The sequence below is a fragment of the Fundulus heteroclitus genome, chromosome 17 (assembly GCF_011125445.2).
Source record: "Fundulus heteroclitus isolate FHET01 chromosome 17, MU-UCD_Fhet_4.1, whole genome shotgun sequence".
In the NCBI taxonomy this organism is placed as follows: Eukaryota; Metazoa; Chordata; class Actinopteri; order Cyprinodontiformes; family Fundulidae; genus Fundulus; species Fundulus heteroclitus.
The window spans coordinates 11357474-11372021 of NC_046377.1; the positions used below are offsets into that span (position 1 = coordinate 11357474).

A 14548-nucleotide genomic window follows, 5' to 3' on the forward strand; every position below is an offset into this window, starting at 1 on the left:
GCTACTCTGGAGTTTACTGCCAGACTTTTTTAAAACCCTGCCATCTAGTGGCAGAAAACTTGCTTTTCCTCTTAAATAGCGCGTGAAACAAATGGAGTGATCAATTCTGTCTTTTTAAACCATTTAGACCAAAAATTAACCCTTTAATTGCTCTTTTGTTTTTGCCCAGTCCCCAGGTGGAAGGTGACGTAAAGGAGGAGATTCTCCAGCCCCCCGAGGCTCACCCTGTCCCCCCTATTCTCACCCCGTCTCCCCCGTCAGCCTTCCCCACGGTCACCAATGTGCGGCAGGACAACGACCGCTACCATCCCAAGCCTGTCATACATGTCCTGGATACTGCGCAGCGCAGCCTGAAGGAGGTAAGCTGGGAAACCGAGCCCTGGTATCTGTGGCCGCTTCATTCACGTCTACACGTGGCTGAAGGAATGGAAACTGGTATTTAGATCAGTGACGGTTCATAAAACCTATCAGAGAACAGAGCATGAAGCTTGGCTATGTTAGTTAAACCTTAAGAGTTTTCATACAGGCTTCCTTATTTATCCCCCCAAAAAATTCGATGCAACCAATTGACACAAAAGATCGTTTGAGTAAAAAGTAAATCAAGAAAACAAACAAAGCCCCTCTAGCCCTGATTCCCATCTCCTCTCCCACCGTTTAGAAAAGGAAATGAGGAAACCACATCATGTGGAGATCTCATAAATTGGATGAATCTGGTAAGAAAACACCAGAGGCAGGAAAGCTAAACAAAGAAACAATAATAGCTCAGTACAGAGGTCCGTTTAAGCAGTAAAACATGTTTTCCCCCTTTATCGATGAGCAACGTTTGTCTTGTTTTGGAGCAGATAGTGTTCGGTAATAATGGTGCAAACTGTGATGGGGAGAACAGGAAGCTATAAATAAACACAGGTTTCCTAGGCTTTCTGGGGAACCGTGGAATTTGATTAACGGGTTTTCCGGCTCTGGAGAAATATAGATAGTATGCATCTGAAAAAGTGTTGTTCTTTCTAGATTTTATTTTCTTACTCTCCGTATCCCCGTTCATCGGTTTATTCATCCCTCTATCCATTCGTCCATCTCGTCTGTCCACGTGTCCATCCACCTTCCTTTCAGTTCGTGGTTACTCCAGATTCCCCCTTTGAAGCCGGATGCCCGTAGAAATATCCAGCACTACTTCAAGGGGGAAGTTTTGTGTTTATACTTTAAAGTTGGCTTTAAAAATCCCAAAAGACTCTGGAAATGTGTCTTTAAAGTCTGCAGATTTGGCGTGAAAATTGTATTTAGTTGTTTTGTTTGCTGTTCCACTTGGATAAAACGAAATTCAGTTCAGTTTTATTTGTATAGCCCCAAATAAACCAAAAATGTGATCTCAATGAGATAAAGTCATGGATACAAACAAAACTGCCTCATTGTTTTTCTCTCTTAACAGTTTGACTGATTGTCTTTAAACTTGATGTAAATGTAGGAAAAGGTCTGATAAAACAGACTGCCCAGAAACAAAGCAACACATTTAGCTGAAAATGTTCAACTTGCACTGATTGTCTGATTAAATCCAGGGCTGCTTCAAAATCAAAAAATTGCTTGTTGGATGTTTTTGCGCAGTTGGACGCAGATCACATGCCTGATTTTGATTCTGATTACAGAACGACGCTGAAAACAAGCAGCAGAACCAGTCCGGATCCGGCCTAATCAAACAAGCCAGCCCCTCAGAGCCGAGAGATCTAAACGCTCAAAGCCAAAACCAGCAGACTCAGGTCTCCCACCTGGATCTCAACGAAAACTACAACAACAAATCCTCCTCCACGTCGACAAAGTCGGAACCGGGCCACGGACGGACTCAGGCGCCCTCCTCGCCGCTCTCCCCGGCCGCCGAATGTTGCGGCGCCCCTCGGATCGAGAGGAAGCTCAGCATAGAGATTAAAAAGGTGCCGCTGCAGGAGGGGCCTCGCAGCTTCGACACGCCCTCCTCGGTGGGAGCCAACAACTCGGCCAACAGCAGCTCCATGCTGCAAAGGAGCCACGCCTTCAAAGCCCGTTCCAGCCAGACCCTGCTGACGTCCAGCTCCTCGCTGTCGGAGGACTCCGGCACCGAGGGAGGAGCGGGCGGCTGCGGGGAGACCCACTCCGACGAGGGCGTCCCGACCAGACCAAACCACCTCCCTGTCACCAGCGAGGACAAGACGCAAGATATGAAGTCCGGCCATGCCGCTTGGACGCATTCCTGCAACAGCCCCGACAAACCTTTCCCCAAAACGTCCTCGTCCTCGTCGTCCTCGGACCGGGCGGCTCCGTCTTCCTCCTCCTCCTCCCACATTTCCTCCTCCACCTCGTCGTCCTCGTCCTCCACGCCCGTCAGGACTGCCCTCAGTTTCACCAACCCGCTGCACTCGGATAACTCGGACGAGGAAGGGAACGAGGAGATGGCCGAGGTGAAGGAGAGTTACCATAAAAGCGTCTCCGTAGCCACAGCTACTGTGACCGCCTCGCCTCACCTGGAGACCCAGCAGTCGTCCAGGAAGGTGGTGCCCATGTCCATCGCGGGACACGCCACCGCATTGTCCTCCGCGAGCCCAGCAAGTACGTCAAGCAGCTGCTTTCACCGTCTAATTCCTTCAATGCCTTTCCCTTATCCACGCAGGAAAAATATGCAACAGGCCATTTTCTGTCAGACACTGGCCTCCAAAAGTATTCATATCCCTTAAGCTTCAATTTATTCCATTTAGGATTAAGTGTCACAGATCAACTCAGTTCAGTGCATAATTATCAAGTGGAAGGAAACGAAGCAGGTTTTGCATAATATTTTTTTTTACAAACGTATATCTGAAAGCGTGTGATCCATATTTCTACCAGAGCTGCACAATCTGGAATTTTGTCTCTTCGTCTTTTCAAAAACGACTCAACAAAGTCTTGCCCCTGATTCTCTACTGGATTCAGGCCTGAACTTTTCTCTAGGTCATCCCAGAATATGGATGTGCTTTAATCTAAACCGTTCAGTCGTAGCTATGGTTGCAGATTCAGCCTCGCTGTCCTTTTTTCTTCTCGCTGCTTTTAATAGTTCTGATTCCTGCTGTATTTAGCATCTAAATTGACATTTACTGAGCAGCTTCCCTGTTCATGCTGATGAAAATCCTCCCCACAGCATCATGCTGCCCCCACTGTGTTCCGCCTTGGGCTGTGGTGTGTTCAGGTTCGTGCACAGTGTTGGTTTTCTGCCACACAGCAGTTTAGCACGTAGGTCTGCTGCACTTTGATCTCTTTGGAAAGTGCATTTTTACATAGAATAGCCCAAAATATACATCATTATTATTACTTTTTATATATTATGTTTACTTGTAACGTTTTTATATTGGGGAGATGTGGCTATTTGAAATATTCTAGGGTGCGCAGTTGATTCATGTTCCAATATAATTCAATTGATCGTGCACGTGTGATGTAGGGCCAGTCGTAGGCGAATGTCAAAGATCAGAAATCAACCATTTTGATAACGTTTAATTCCCAAATCTTCAGAGCAAACTGACCAAATGTGAAGCAGATACCTGAAAATCTCCAGGAGTTCATCCAGGTTCCCTTAGAAACAGACCTTTGACCCAAAATGGCCGACTTCCTCTTGGTTTTAGGACATACCTCCAGTATATTCTTTTTGTCTTAAAGCGTTCTATCTGTGTCTAAGTTATAATAGTTATCTGGGCTGAGTTTAGGGGGCGCTGTACAGCTGTTTTTTTTATTTGACTAAGAATTTCCTCCAGTTTGGGGAGTTTTTGAGTATGTTCCAATTAATTTGAGAAAAGAGTAATAAGTCCAGAGCTTTTGTTGCTCGAGCTTAATAATAAAAATAAAAGCCACTTATCATTTTCCTTCCACTTTACAATCATGCACTGCTTTTTGTTGGTCCGGCACCTAAAACTCGCAAAAACACATTGAAATTTGTGCTTTAGTTGCTGCAAAATGTGGATAAATTCCAGATAAAAAAAACAAACGTTTTACTTGTTTTTTTTTTTTTTTGCAAGGCCCTGTAAATGTGATCAGTGTCTGAGCGGAGGGGAAGGCGTGCAGCACTGTGATGCATTACGGCGTGTGTCTCGTTTTAAAAGCATGACTTTTGACTAACCGGTTTGGTTTGCTAGGAATGCTGCAAACCTTTCGCAGCCAAAACCGTCCGTCCAAAGCGGCTTCCTCTTCCGCCCCGTCTGTGTTTGTCCAAGCGATCGGGTTGTGGAATGAGAGAAATCCCGCGGCTGTGTGTGAGCTGTGTGTCGGATGGCTACGGATCAACACTGCATGCCGCTGATGGGTGCCACATCTGTGCACGGTGGGGCTGAGCGGAGCAGTCTGCCTCGGGTGTCACTGCGGGGTCTGGGCTTTAGCTTTGCGGTAGTTTGAAGGCAGAAATTCCTCCAGATCCTGCAGAGTTTTTCCTCAGTTTATGGTGCTGGTCGGGGACGACGGGTGACACGATTCACCGTGTTGGGCTGCTTCGCTTTCTGGCGCTCATTTCAGCAGCGGAGGTTTTATCCGCCTCTGGCTGACAGCTGCTGTTTGATTGTGGCGATGACTTAATGGCTGCTTGTTAATGAGACGCGCTGAGCAAACCGCTGCATGGCGGTGGTTGAGCGACGGGGAGCTGGTGGCGGCTGCTTGTTTTGTTGACTGCGTAAGGAATCGCTCACTGAACCCTTTATTTATCTGCACCATGTGCATGCTGCACAGCTTTATGAGCACAAGTCAAACGCAATCATTGCAATAAACACTTTAGTAAAACCCCGCATCATAACTGAGTTCATGTTTAGAAAGCACTAACAGTAATAAGATAAAATGTATTTTAAATAGAGACGCACTGATCAGGCTATTCTGGACCTGTTCTGGTTTGCTTGAGGCCTGATCTGCAGTTCTGATTAGGGCTGGGTGATATGGACTAATTATATATATATATATATATATATATATATATATATATATATATATATATATATATATATATATGTGTGTCAGTAACTATAAAAGGCGTCTCTGAATAAAAGCTTTATCCCAATTGTCACCCATCAATATGAGAAACTGCTGAAACCACTGAAATACATAAAAGTACAATTATAACTCAACATAGACCATCTCAAAATAAATTATAGTGTCATCTTATACCTCTTTTATAAAAATCATGATATTTTTAAAACATGGATATATTGCCCAGCCCTAATTCTGATTCTTTGCTCTAAATTCTTGTAACACATAAAGGAGACAGAAAGCCTGTTAGAGGTAGAAGACTTAAACCAACAGTACATGTAGGAATTACTTCATTATTGTAAATTTGTCATTAAAGCAAAAGCTTAACCCAAACCTGCTGAACTAACCCGATTGTCGGCTGATGCATTTGTAGGTTAAACATGATGACGAAACGTAGTTTTGATTAATTATTAAAATAAGAAAAAATACTAATTTTTTGCATTCGACCTGCTGATCAGAATGTTGATTGTTGCATCTTAGGTTTAAAATAAAATAGAAAAAAAACATTGTTAAACAAAGGAAAAGCTAAATGTAAATGCAAAAACAAAGTTTTATAAGCGTAATTAGACTCTTAAATATAAATGATAAAGCACCAACAGGAACCAAATGTCCAATGATTAGAACGATTGGTCGACCACTGAAGACATGTAGCTACATATTAAGTTTTATCCAAAAATTACTATTTATTTTAGGCGGCAGGTTTTCTAAAGTTCATTTATGTCTCAGCTCGGTATAACACTGAAACAAAATGGGATTTTAAATCTCTATAATTTAACAAGCAGGTTCAAGCTGATATATATCATTATTATTAGTATGTGGAGAAATGCCTTTAAAGTTAGCATAAATGGAAAATAATCAGCAAAAGTAACTGTAAATGGTCCACATCCATTGGACATTTGTTTAACATTTGATAAACTTGCAGTTGTGAAAGGTTACCAACATCTGTGATCTGCAGATTTCTGATTATTGATCAAATTTCTGATTATTTGATCAAATTTCTGATTATTTGATCAAAAATTGTTCTCCTTGATTCTCTGGGGAAAAATCAAGCTAACAATCATGTATGGAAATCCACTGAAGGAGCTACAGTATGTACAGCTGGAGCCTGTAGATCATAGTATATTTAATCTGATTGTGTCCAGATTGTTACCGTTCAGTTGGGCTATAGTTATCGTTTTGGTTACAGGTGTGGTCACCTGTTTTATTTACCTGTAGTGACATGCAACCGTTTAGGCCCCCCAAGTGGGCTCCTAACATCTTTGACCAAACCTAATAAAGAACTGAGCTATATTTCTATATTAAAATAATTAAAGGCTGATTTTTAACATATATTTTCAAGTAAAAAAAATCATAACTGCTTGCTTATCCATAAATCTGAAATGATCTGTTGAGGAAAGATGGTATTGCTTTACATAAAATATACTTTTCTCTGTTGAAGTATAGAAAATGAAGATTCTATTAATTCCATAAATGTAATTTTATACAGTGTTTTATTTTGTAAATGGGTTATATAGGTTTTATGACTCCAGATGAATTTTGTTTAGTAAAAGTAAAAAAGAAAATTGCTAGTTTTAGTCAAATTTAGACATATATATATATATATATATATATATATATATATATATATATATATATATATATATATATATATATATATATATATATATATATATATATTTAAAAATCACATTTAACAATAAAAATAATAATAATTCTTGATAAAATATTAAAACTGGAGCAGGGACACAGCTCCAGTCCAGAACATATTTATTAAAAAGTTGTATAAAAGACAGATAAATGTATATAATTTTAAATTCACATCATGTTCAGGTGTAAAAGTCCATAGTGTGAGCTGCTGTATTGACCTAGGTCTTCTACAGTGGGGGAAAAAAAGCCATTAAAACATGTAATTATTACTTAATTAGTCTTAAAGAATAAAAGGTCCCAATCTCATTGGATTTATTTCAATAGAAATAAGAGCAGCTTCTAAATCTCAACAACACACTTTCACTTCTTCTCTTTTCTGTTGTCGGCCAGTTGTTAACTTTGCCTCTCTGACTTCTGAACCCAGACTGCTGGGACAGCGACGACTCCCCTCCCCCCCTCCCTGAGAGAACCCCTGAGTCCTTCATACTGGCCACAGGTGCGTTTGCATTGGTCCCCCCATCTTCATTGGGAGGGATGCAGATTTATGTCGGACCGTCTTCTCCCAAAGTGGATGGACCTGTGAGGCTGAAATCCGGCGAGGAGATGAAGTGTGATGAGCTCCAGCTGGTTGGCCGATGTTTTGCGGATTGGGGTCGTGGGTGCACCGTGGGTAGAGCCGTGTACAAAAAAGCTAATGATGTGATTGAAACCCATCAGCTGTGGTTTGGTGTGGTTGTTCTCATTTTGTGTTGCTCTGCTATCAAAGTAAAATATTGTTGACATAATGCATCCCTGCTGGAGCACATGTAGCAAGAGGTGTTCATGGAGGCTTTACCAGTATTCCACCACTAGAGGGCAGCACAGACCACAACTTTTAACATTTTGTCCTTACCCCAGCAAATTTGTATGTATTTTATTGGGATTTTTATATGATTGGTCAGCACAAAGTGGCGCATAATTGGGATAAAATCTCCAAGGTTTGGCACGCATACCTTCCACAAAGAGTTTGTATGCAGTCCAAGTGTGCAAAAGTGAAGAATCTGTTTATTCAATGTTAAATAAGTACAGAAAAACCAAAGGCCAGCATCGAAAAGCTGATTGTCTTTGTGGAATGTATTCCCTTTTTTTTAAATTATCTAAAAGAAAACTTTTATTAGAAAGTAAAAAGGTGATTATTTTTATGGAGTTGGTGCATCAAAAAATTAGTTCGGAAAATTCAAAAACTGCCGTTTGTCGGCGTTTCTGGCCTGCAGGCTCTCTTGGATTAGGATTTTCTAAACAAATAGGACACATAGAATAAAGGTATCAGAGGTTGCAAACTGCTCGGCAGATTCAGTATTTAGTGCGTTAGTACCACTTGGTTTAATGCATTTTGAAAGTCCTTTATCATATTGCAGCATTGTGTTATTTCAGGAATTGTGGAAGGTGCAGAAGATAATGAAACCTAACTGGGGGAATGTTTGGCACCCGGATGTAAAAACTGTTTTTAAAAATCAAGTCTGAAAAGGCTTTGGATATTAAAATGGAAAGTTTGCCCACCGTTCTTTGCATAATAGCTCAAGCGCCACATTGGAGAGAGAGCGTGTCTGAACAGTGAATATCAACTACAGAGCTTATTTTAATTTTTATTCAGGGGTGTAAAAGTATAGGGGGCAAAATTAGAATTCTATTTTTTTCTAGCAAAACATCATTTTACTTAAAACTTCCAATGATCAATCACTTTGTGCCGATCCATCACATAAAATCTGGATAAACACGTTGAAAACATGTCGGTGGGTTGAACGCCTATCCGTTGACGGGACAGCAAACCCGAGGCACGCTTGTGGATAAAAGTTTTAGCTTTCCCTCGTCTTTGTTTTGTCTCGGTTGGCAGCGTGTGATTCTGAAAGCAGCAGTGTGAGTGCGAGACAACGCCTCCTCCTTTATCTCTTAATGTGTCCGTGTCTGTCTTTGGATTTGTTTTTGTAACCGACTGATTGCCTTGATCTCTCTCAGATGCTCTGGAAGAGAGAACGTCAGCCTCAGCTGAATGGGGATCCTCACAAAAAGGTAAAAAAAAAAAAAACTGGATTCCCTCTCTCCTTAGTTGTTTTTTTTTGGCTCGCTGCCTCACCGTAAACAGAAGTGATCATCTCTGTTTATCTCATCCCAAATTTGTCTGAGTTGTTGATGAGCAGAGGCGAAACCACGCCTAAGCGTCAGCTGTGAGAGAAAGACGGGGAGAAAAACGGATAAAGAAGGGGGGCGAGGTGAAACAACCGTGCAGGGAGGTGCAATAAAAACCAGTCTAATGATTGTTAGTGCCAATTAACGGCTCCAGTGGGTTTGGTGCAGTTCTGCAGCTTCGTCCAAAAGGGAAAATTTGATAATTTTTTTTGCCCCGCCCCCTCCCCCCGTTCAGATCAGACACCGTGTCTGCTGTCATACACGGTCTATGAAGATCGACCAAAAACCAGGACAGGCTTTAAAAATCTTCCCTTTAAAGTGAAGTTGGCATCAAACGGTACAACAGGAACCGATAACTGAGATTTGATCAGAACATCTCTAGTTTCATCAACTTTCTGAGGAAAAGGCAGACTTTTCGTCCGTGTTCATCAGGTTTCACGTGGTCCGCCTCTTTATGTCGGACTTTTCTAAACGATGTTAAGATAAGATAAGATAGGCTTTCATGATCTCACATTGGAGAAATTCACATGTCACATCGGCTCAGTAATCAGAAGAAGAAGGTGCCAAGTAGGACAAGGTGCATCAGGTATATACAGTGTGTCCTCGTTATACCATGGATCAAAAGAAGTAGATAAGAAAAATAGAAATAAGGCAGAGGATGTCTTCTGTACATTCACGGTGACTTATATGCGTGTGTATTGACATATTCGGGTGTGGTAGCAGCAGAAGTCACTTCTCTCTGGATTATTGCACAGTCTATTAAACAGAATTGCACATTAGTTGTTGCATGTTGGTTATTACAGTTACAGTTATAGTTAGAGTTGTGGTTACAGTTATATAAAACAGAAAGCACATTGATTTGCGTGACACATTTATTTAGAATTGTCTCCAAACAAGACCAATGCAACTAACGCTCACAAGCGAACGTGTTTTTCCCGTGTTCAGATGTCTCTGATTGTGCCAAGACGTCTCCGGTGGTCTCTGCATCGGATGGCGGCACGGCGGGAGTCAGCCAAGTAGACCTGGGTGGGTAAGTCGGCCGTCCTCCTCACCTTCAGGCTGGATCATAGTTTACCTGCAGCTACCTCAGTGGATGGCAAAATTATTCACATCCCTTTTCCACATTTTGTGTTATTTTTTTGTGAATCGCTCTTGGGTTTTATTTGCTACACCAACACAAAGTGATGCAAGAAGAGTAAAGTTTTTAGATTTTTCTTTTTCCAGCCCCATTTTCTCCAATTTCCCCTAAATAACACCCAGCGGCACGGCCTGTGTTGTATTAAAGATATTCTATGCAACCGGGGTTGATTTTCCAGCGAGGCTCCCCCCAGAGGGCGAAAGTAAAAGTGCGCTGTCGTAAAGATGCTCAGCTGTTCTGGATTCTCCGTCAAGCCAGGCGCGGTTGTTTTGAGCTTAGCAGACAGGCGAACGCAACGAAAAGTGGAAAAAACGGCAGTACAAACAATGACTAACACAGTGAAGGTATAAACATCAAGCTTCCAGCAGCGCTATCTTGGCGAGGAGTTTTATTATTATTATTATTTTTTTTTATGTTGGCGAGGCGCTACCACTGCCGCCTCGTCGCGGCCGCCGCGGTAGTGTCTCGCCAACATAAAAAAAAATAAATAATAATAATAATAATGATAATAAATCTCAATATGCTTGCATGTTTATTTGACGTTAACACGCGGTTCTTTGTTGCTTTCGCGCGTGCATATAGTGAACGGAAGGGCAAAAACACATGGAGTTCTCGCCGTAAAGCGAGACCGACTCTTGCGGTCTTGCACGAGACTTCTGAGTCTGTGAGTGCGGGCCGTGAGCTCTTGCAATTGCAAGTGCGGTATTTCCCCCACACACCACCAGGGCGGCCAAGAAAACCTTTGTTCGACCTGAAATGACTCATTTAATCATCCAAAACGGTATGGAACACATTAATTAACTGAAAAATGTTGCATAGTATGACTTTAAACCTCGCCTGAACGGTAGCCATCGAATGGAGACGCTGTGGAGCAGCTGCAGAGTTCCTCTGCTCAGGTGGGGACATTCTGTGGGCATGGCGGTGGCAGCATCATCCTGCGGGGAGTCTCTTCACCACTAAGACCTGAATGAAGTTTAGAGGCTCTCCGTCCAATCTGACAGAGCCGTTTAGGGAAAAACAAACATTCCAGTCTCTAGATATGCAGAGATGATCGAGACACAACCTAAAAGCCTGCAGCTGTATTATGTTTGGTTTGCATTCCTTTGTCAGATAAATCTGTAAAAAATGTTTGTGGTCACAAAAGGACAAAATGTGGAAAAAGATCAAGGGGTTTGAATACTTTCTCAGGACACCGTCTGGGTTTCTGCACTGCAGAAGGAAAAAACGAGTATTGGCGCGTCAGCAGAAAATGTTGCTGGCAGACGTGTTTTTGCCGCGTGGCATCGCCTCTGCTGAGGAGAGATCTAGCTCTGGACCGCATGTGCAGGAAAAGTTTGGCCTTAAGACCAGGCAGAGTGGAGGGAAACTTCTGCATGCCATTTCTTCTGTCCAAAAGAAAAGCAAACCTCACTAAGAGCCTTTTCTTCTTTTCAGGATTCGGTAACCGCTGCATTCAGCCCAAAGGCCCTCGAGAACCCCCTGTGGAGTGGACATGACGGAACGACCCGCCCGCCATCACCGTCTGTCCTCATCAGGATACAGACTCCTGACGGGTTGGCCCAAAAAAACGAAACAAACAAAAAAAAAACAGGCTGGCGTGCAGAGAAATGAAAAAAAAAGCCGGCATATAGAGACTTTTATTCCTGAGACTTTCCTCCTCACATTGACTGGCCTGTAGATGCTGGCCTGGGGTCTCTCTTCATGAACGGTTAAAGCAGAGCAGTGTTGATAGCGGGCTAAAAGAAGAGACTTGTTTCCTTTTCGACACTTATCACAAATTTCTCCCTTTTTTTTTTTTCTTTCTTTTTTTTTGTTCCTACACTAAATGAAGCGTGGTCTAAGATTGACTCTTAAAATAGTTTCAAGCCAAATGCGAAGAAAGCGGCTTCATCAGGAAAAGCTAGAGCAGATTTCTGTCCCACAGGCGGTCGGGCCGCCTCCTGCTGATCAACGAACAATCTTCAAAGCGAACTTAGATAATCTTGTGCTCATGACGCAACCTTTTCAGTTGGGTATGCGGAGGTTGCCTGGGTACTTTCTCTGACTTCTTTTGTATTTCTGTCCCTCGTCTCTCCTTTCTGGTGCTACTTCATAAAAGATCAGGATCCATGCTGGAGTGTTGTAGCTGAGGGTCGCCATCATTCAATGATTCTTTGTGTTATTTTTTTTTTTTTTCTAATGGGCTGTTTTACTTTCCATTTTAATGCCCTTCTGTTGGGAGTCCATATGCCAACAATTACAGTGTTAAAATATGACGCCCGTTCACCTGCTTTTAAAGAGTTTTTATTCTGCCCCTAAGTGTGACTTGAAGTCACTAATGTGAGTATTTTTTCTTTTTAATTAATTTAAGCCCCCCCCACCCCCCCACCCCCACCCTACTGAGTCTCAGATTTTGTTGTGCTGAATCTGTCACACCCATTACTGATGGGTCTAGCAGCAAAACCTAAATATGCACCTGAAGGCAGGGATGTAAAAATGTAGCAAGATTGATTGGAAGTCGGTTGAAATTTCAAATAATTTTGCTAAGTAGGATTTAAAAAAAATTGTAAAATGAAAAAAAACAACAACGCATTATTTATTTATTAGAACTTAAAAAGCGTAATAGCGACTCTGGCTCTAACCATCGGGACCATTACCCCCAGATTCCACATCCTCCGTTCACGTTTGACCGACAGAGCAACTGCGTTATTTTAAATAAATAAGCTCCACAATTAGAATCGTAGCAAACAGGAAAAAGAACGTCAACAACCTCCGGTTTGTCAAATTTAAATGGCGTGAATAGATATTAACCACAAATTAAATATTTTTTTAATTATTATTTACAACAATATTATATAAATATTGGATGTAAACCCCTTTTTTCGTACCATTTGGACCAGATTTGTCTTTTCAACATTTAATTTGAAACCTGGTAATCCGCTCCAGATAGATTTGCATTCTGCCTGTAACGACGGTGCACTCTCCCCGGGCTCCAAGAAACTTTGGAGCGGAGCTGGACGGAGAAACCGTGGATGTAGCAGGCTTTGCTTTTCACGGACTCACGGCGGCGGTCTGGAACGGAGGATGTGGAGTTATGGGGTTAGATTTGTTCTGCCCCACCCCCCTAAAGCTAAATTCATCTTTTATTCCAGTACCATGATCCTACACTGAAATATGATATATATGGTTTTAATTAATATTAATAAAAATATTTCTAGTTGTACTTTATCAAGGTTCCCAGGACCCATGGAATAGAAACTGGCCCACGGCATCATAGACCACCTCCGTGCTTAACAGCAGGCATAAAATGTTTTTCAGCATCCTAATTTTTTGTTTTATTTTGCTTCACACCAAACCCACCTGGACTTTTTGTTGTGAAAAATGTTGATATTAGTCCCGTCTGACCAAGAGGCACAGCTTCGGTTAAAGTCCCACTACAGGGTTACTATTTATGAGCTAATACAAACTGTTGGTAAGGAGATTAGCCGGTAAATTTAGGGAATCCTTACTTGGATTAATTTCATTGGAAGAGGCATCAACAATTGTGCCACCTGTGATTTTTTTTTTTTTTTTTTTTGTTATAAAGACAGTGATCTCTTAACACGGGCCCTCCTCACCTCACCCCCACACACTGAATAAATTAGCTGAAATTACATGTTGGATTTCTCACAATTGCTCTGTAAGAACCTGTTTCTTCAATAAAAGATAAATGTATTATTTTCTTTATTATAATTTGCATCATTTGAAGACTGTTTTTTTTCTTATTTTTTATTTTTATTCCTACATCTTTGCCAGGGGTGCCGATAGCTCTGGCCAAAACCGGCGTGTGTGTGTGTATGTGTGTGTGTTACACCTCCTCGCTGCACAGCTCAGTGTTTCACAGCCTGAATGTTACACATGCAACACTTGAAGATGGGATTTGACCAACCTTAAATCTCCTGCTGCTCTTTTCTTCTAATAAAGTTCCTTTTGCTTTGAAGACCCCACACACACACATTCACACACCAACCCCTGTACCTGCCTCCGTATAGATGAGAATATCGATTCTGTTAGACACCAGGAGAACCTATAAAGACCCAGGACTGCTGTTCTGAACGACATATTTCTTCTTAGCGACAGCGACTACACAGTATATGCAGTTTTTTTTTTTCTACAACGAACTGTACAGCGCCGTTTAGATCAATGTTTCTGTTTTTTGCTATCCTATTTGTATTAACAGAAGATGTAAGAAAGTCAGTGCATGATGATGATGGTGATTCCTCCTCTTAGAAAATGTAAGTTATTCTGCTATGTCATTTGTTTTTGTTTTTTCTCCCTTTATGGCGAACATTTTTGTTTGATTTATGATGTTTTCAAACTTTATGGCCAGCAGGTTGAGAGAGTTTTAAGTGGTGGGCAGAGCGGAAAGCACAGACTGCCTCCTGGCCCCTGAATGATGACCACAGTGGGCTCTGAATAACAGATTGTATTGATAATAATATTAATGATGGAAATAATAATTTTTTTTTTTTTTTTTTGTAAATGGTATTTTGAAAGTTATTTTTGTACACAGTTGTTTTGTCAGGTCCACAGCGCCCCACGTGCTCACTCAGCTTCTCCGTCTTATAAAATCACCTTTTTTCA

The 14548-nt window shown here is 41.6% G+C and overlaps 1 protein-coding gene across 3 annotated transcripts in view; it reads left to right on the forward strand.

The window, feature by feature from the left end:
- Nucleotides 1-13655, forward strand: part of ptpn12 (protein tyrosine phosphatase non-receptor type 12) — a 58006-nt gene extending 44351 nt beyond the window's left edge. Inside the window, exons 13-18 of one of the 3 annotated variants that reach the window (XM_012851147.3) lie at nucleotides 170-359; nucleotides 1641-2574; nucleotides 7067-7138; nucleotides 8638-8691; nucleotides 9754-9838; nucleotides 11381-13655. In XM_012851147.3, coding sequence (XP_012706601.2) covers nucleotides 170-359; nucleotides 1641-2574; nucleotides 7067-7138; nucleotides 8638-8691; nucleotides 9754-9838; nucleotides 11381-11390 — 1345 coding nt within the window. In that variant the 3' untranslated portion in view covers nucleotides 11391-13655. The remainder of the gene's footprint in view (nucleotides 1-169; nucleotides 360-1640; nucleotides 2575-7066; nucleotides 7139-8637; nucleotides 8692-9753; nucleotides 9839-11380) is intronic. The other 2 variants (XM_012851139.3, XM_012851155.3) reach the window with 2 other exon arrangements.
- Nucleotides 13656-14548: the final 893 nt, after the last annotated feature.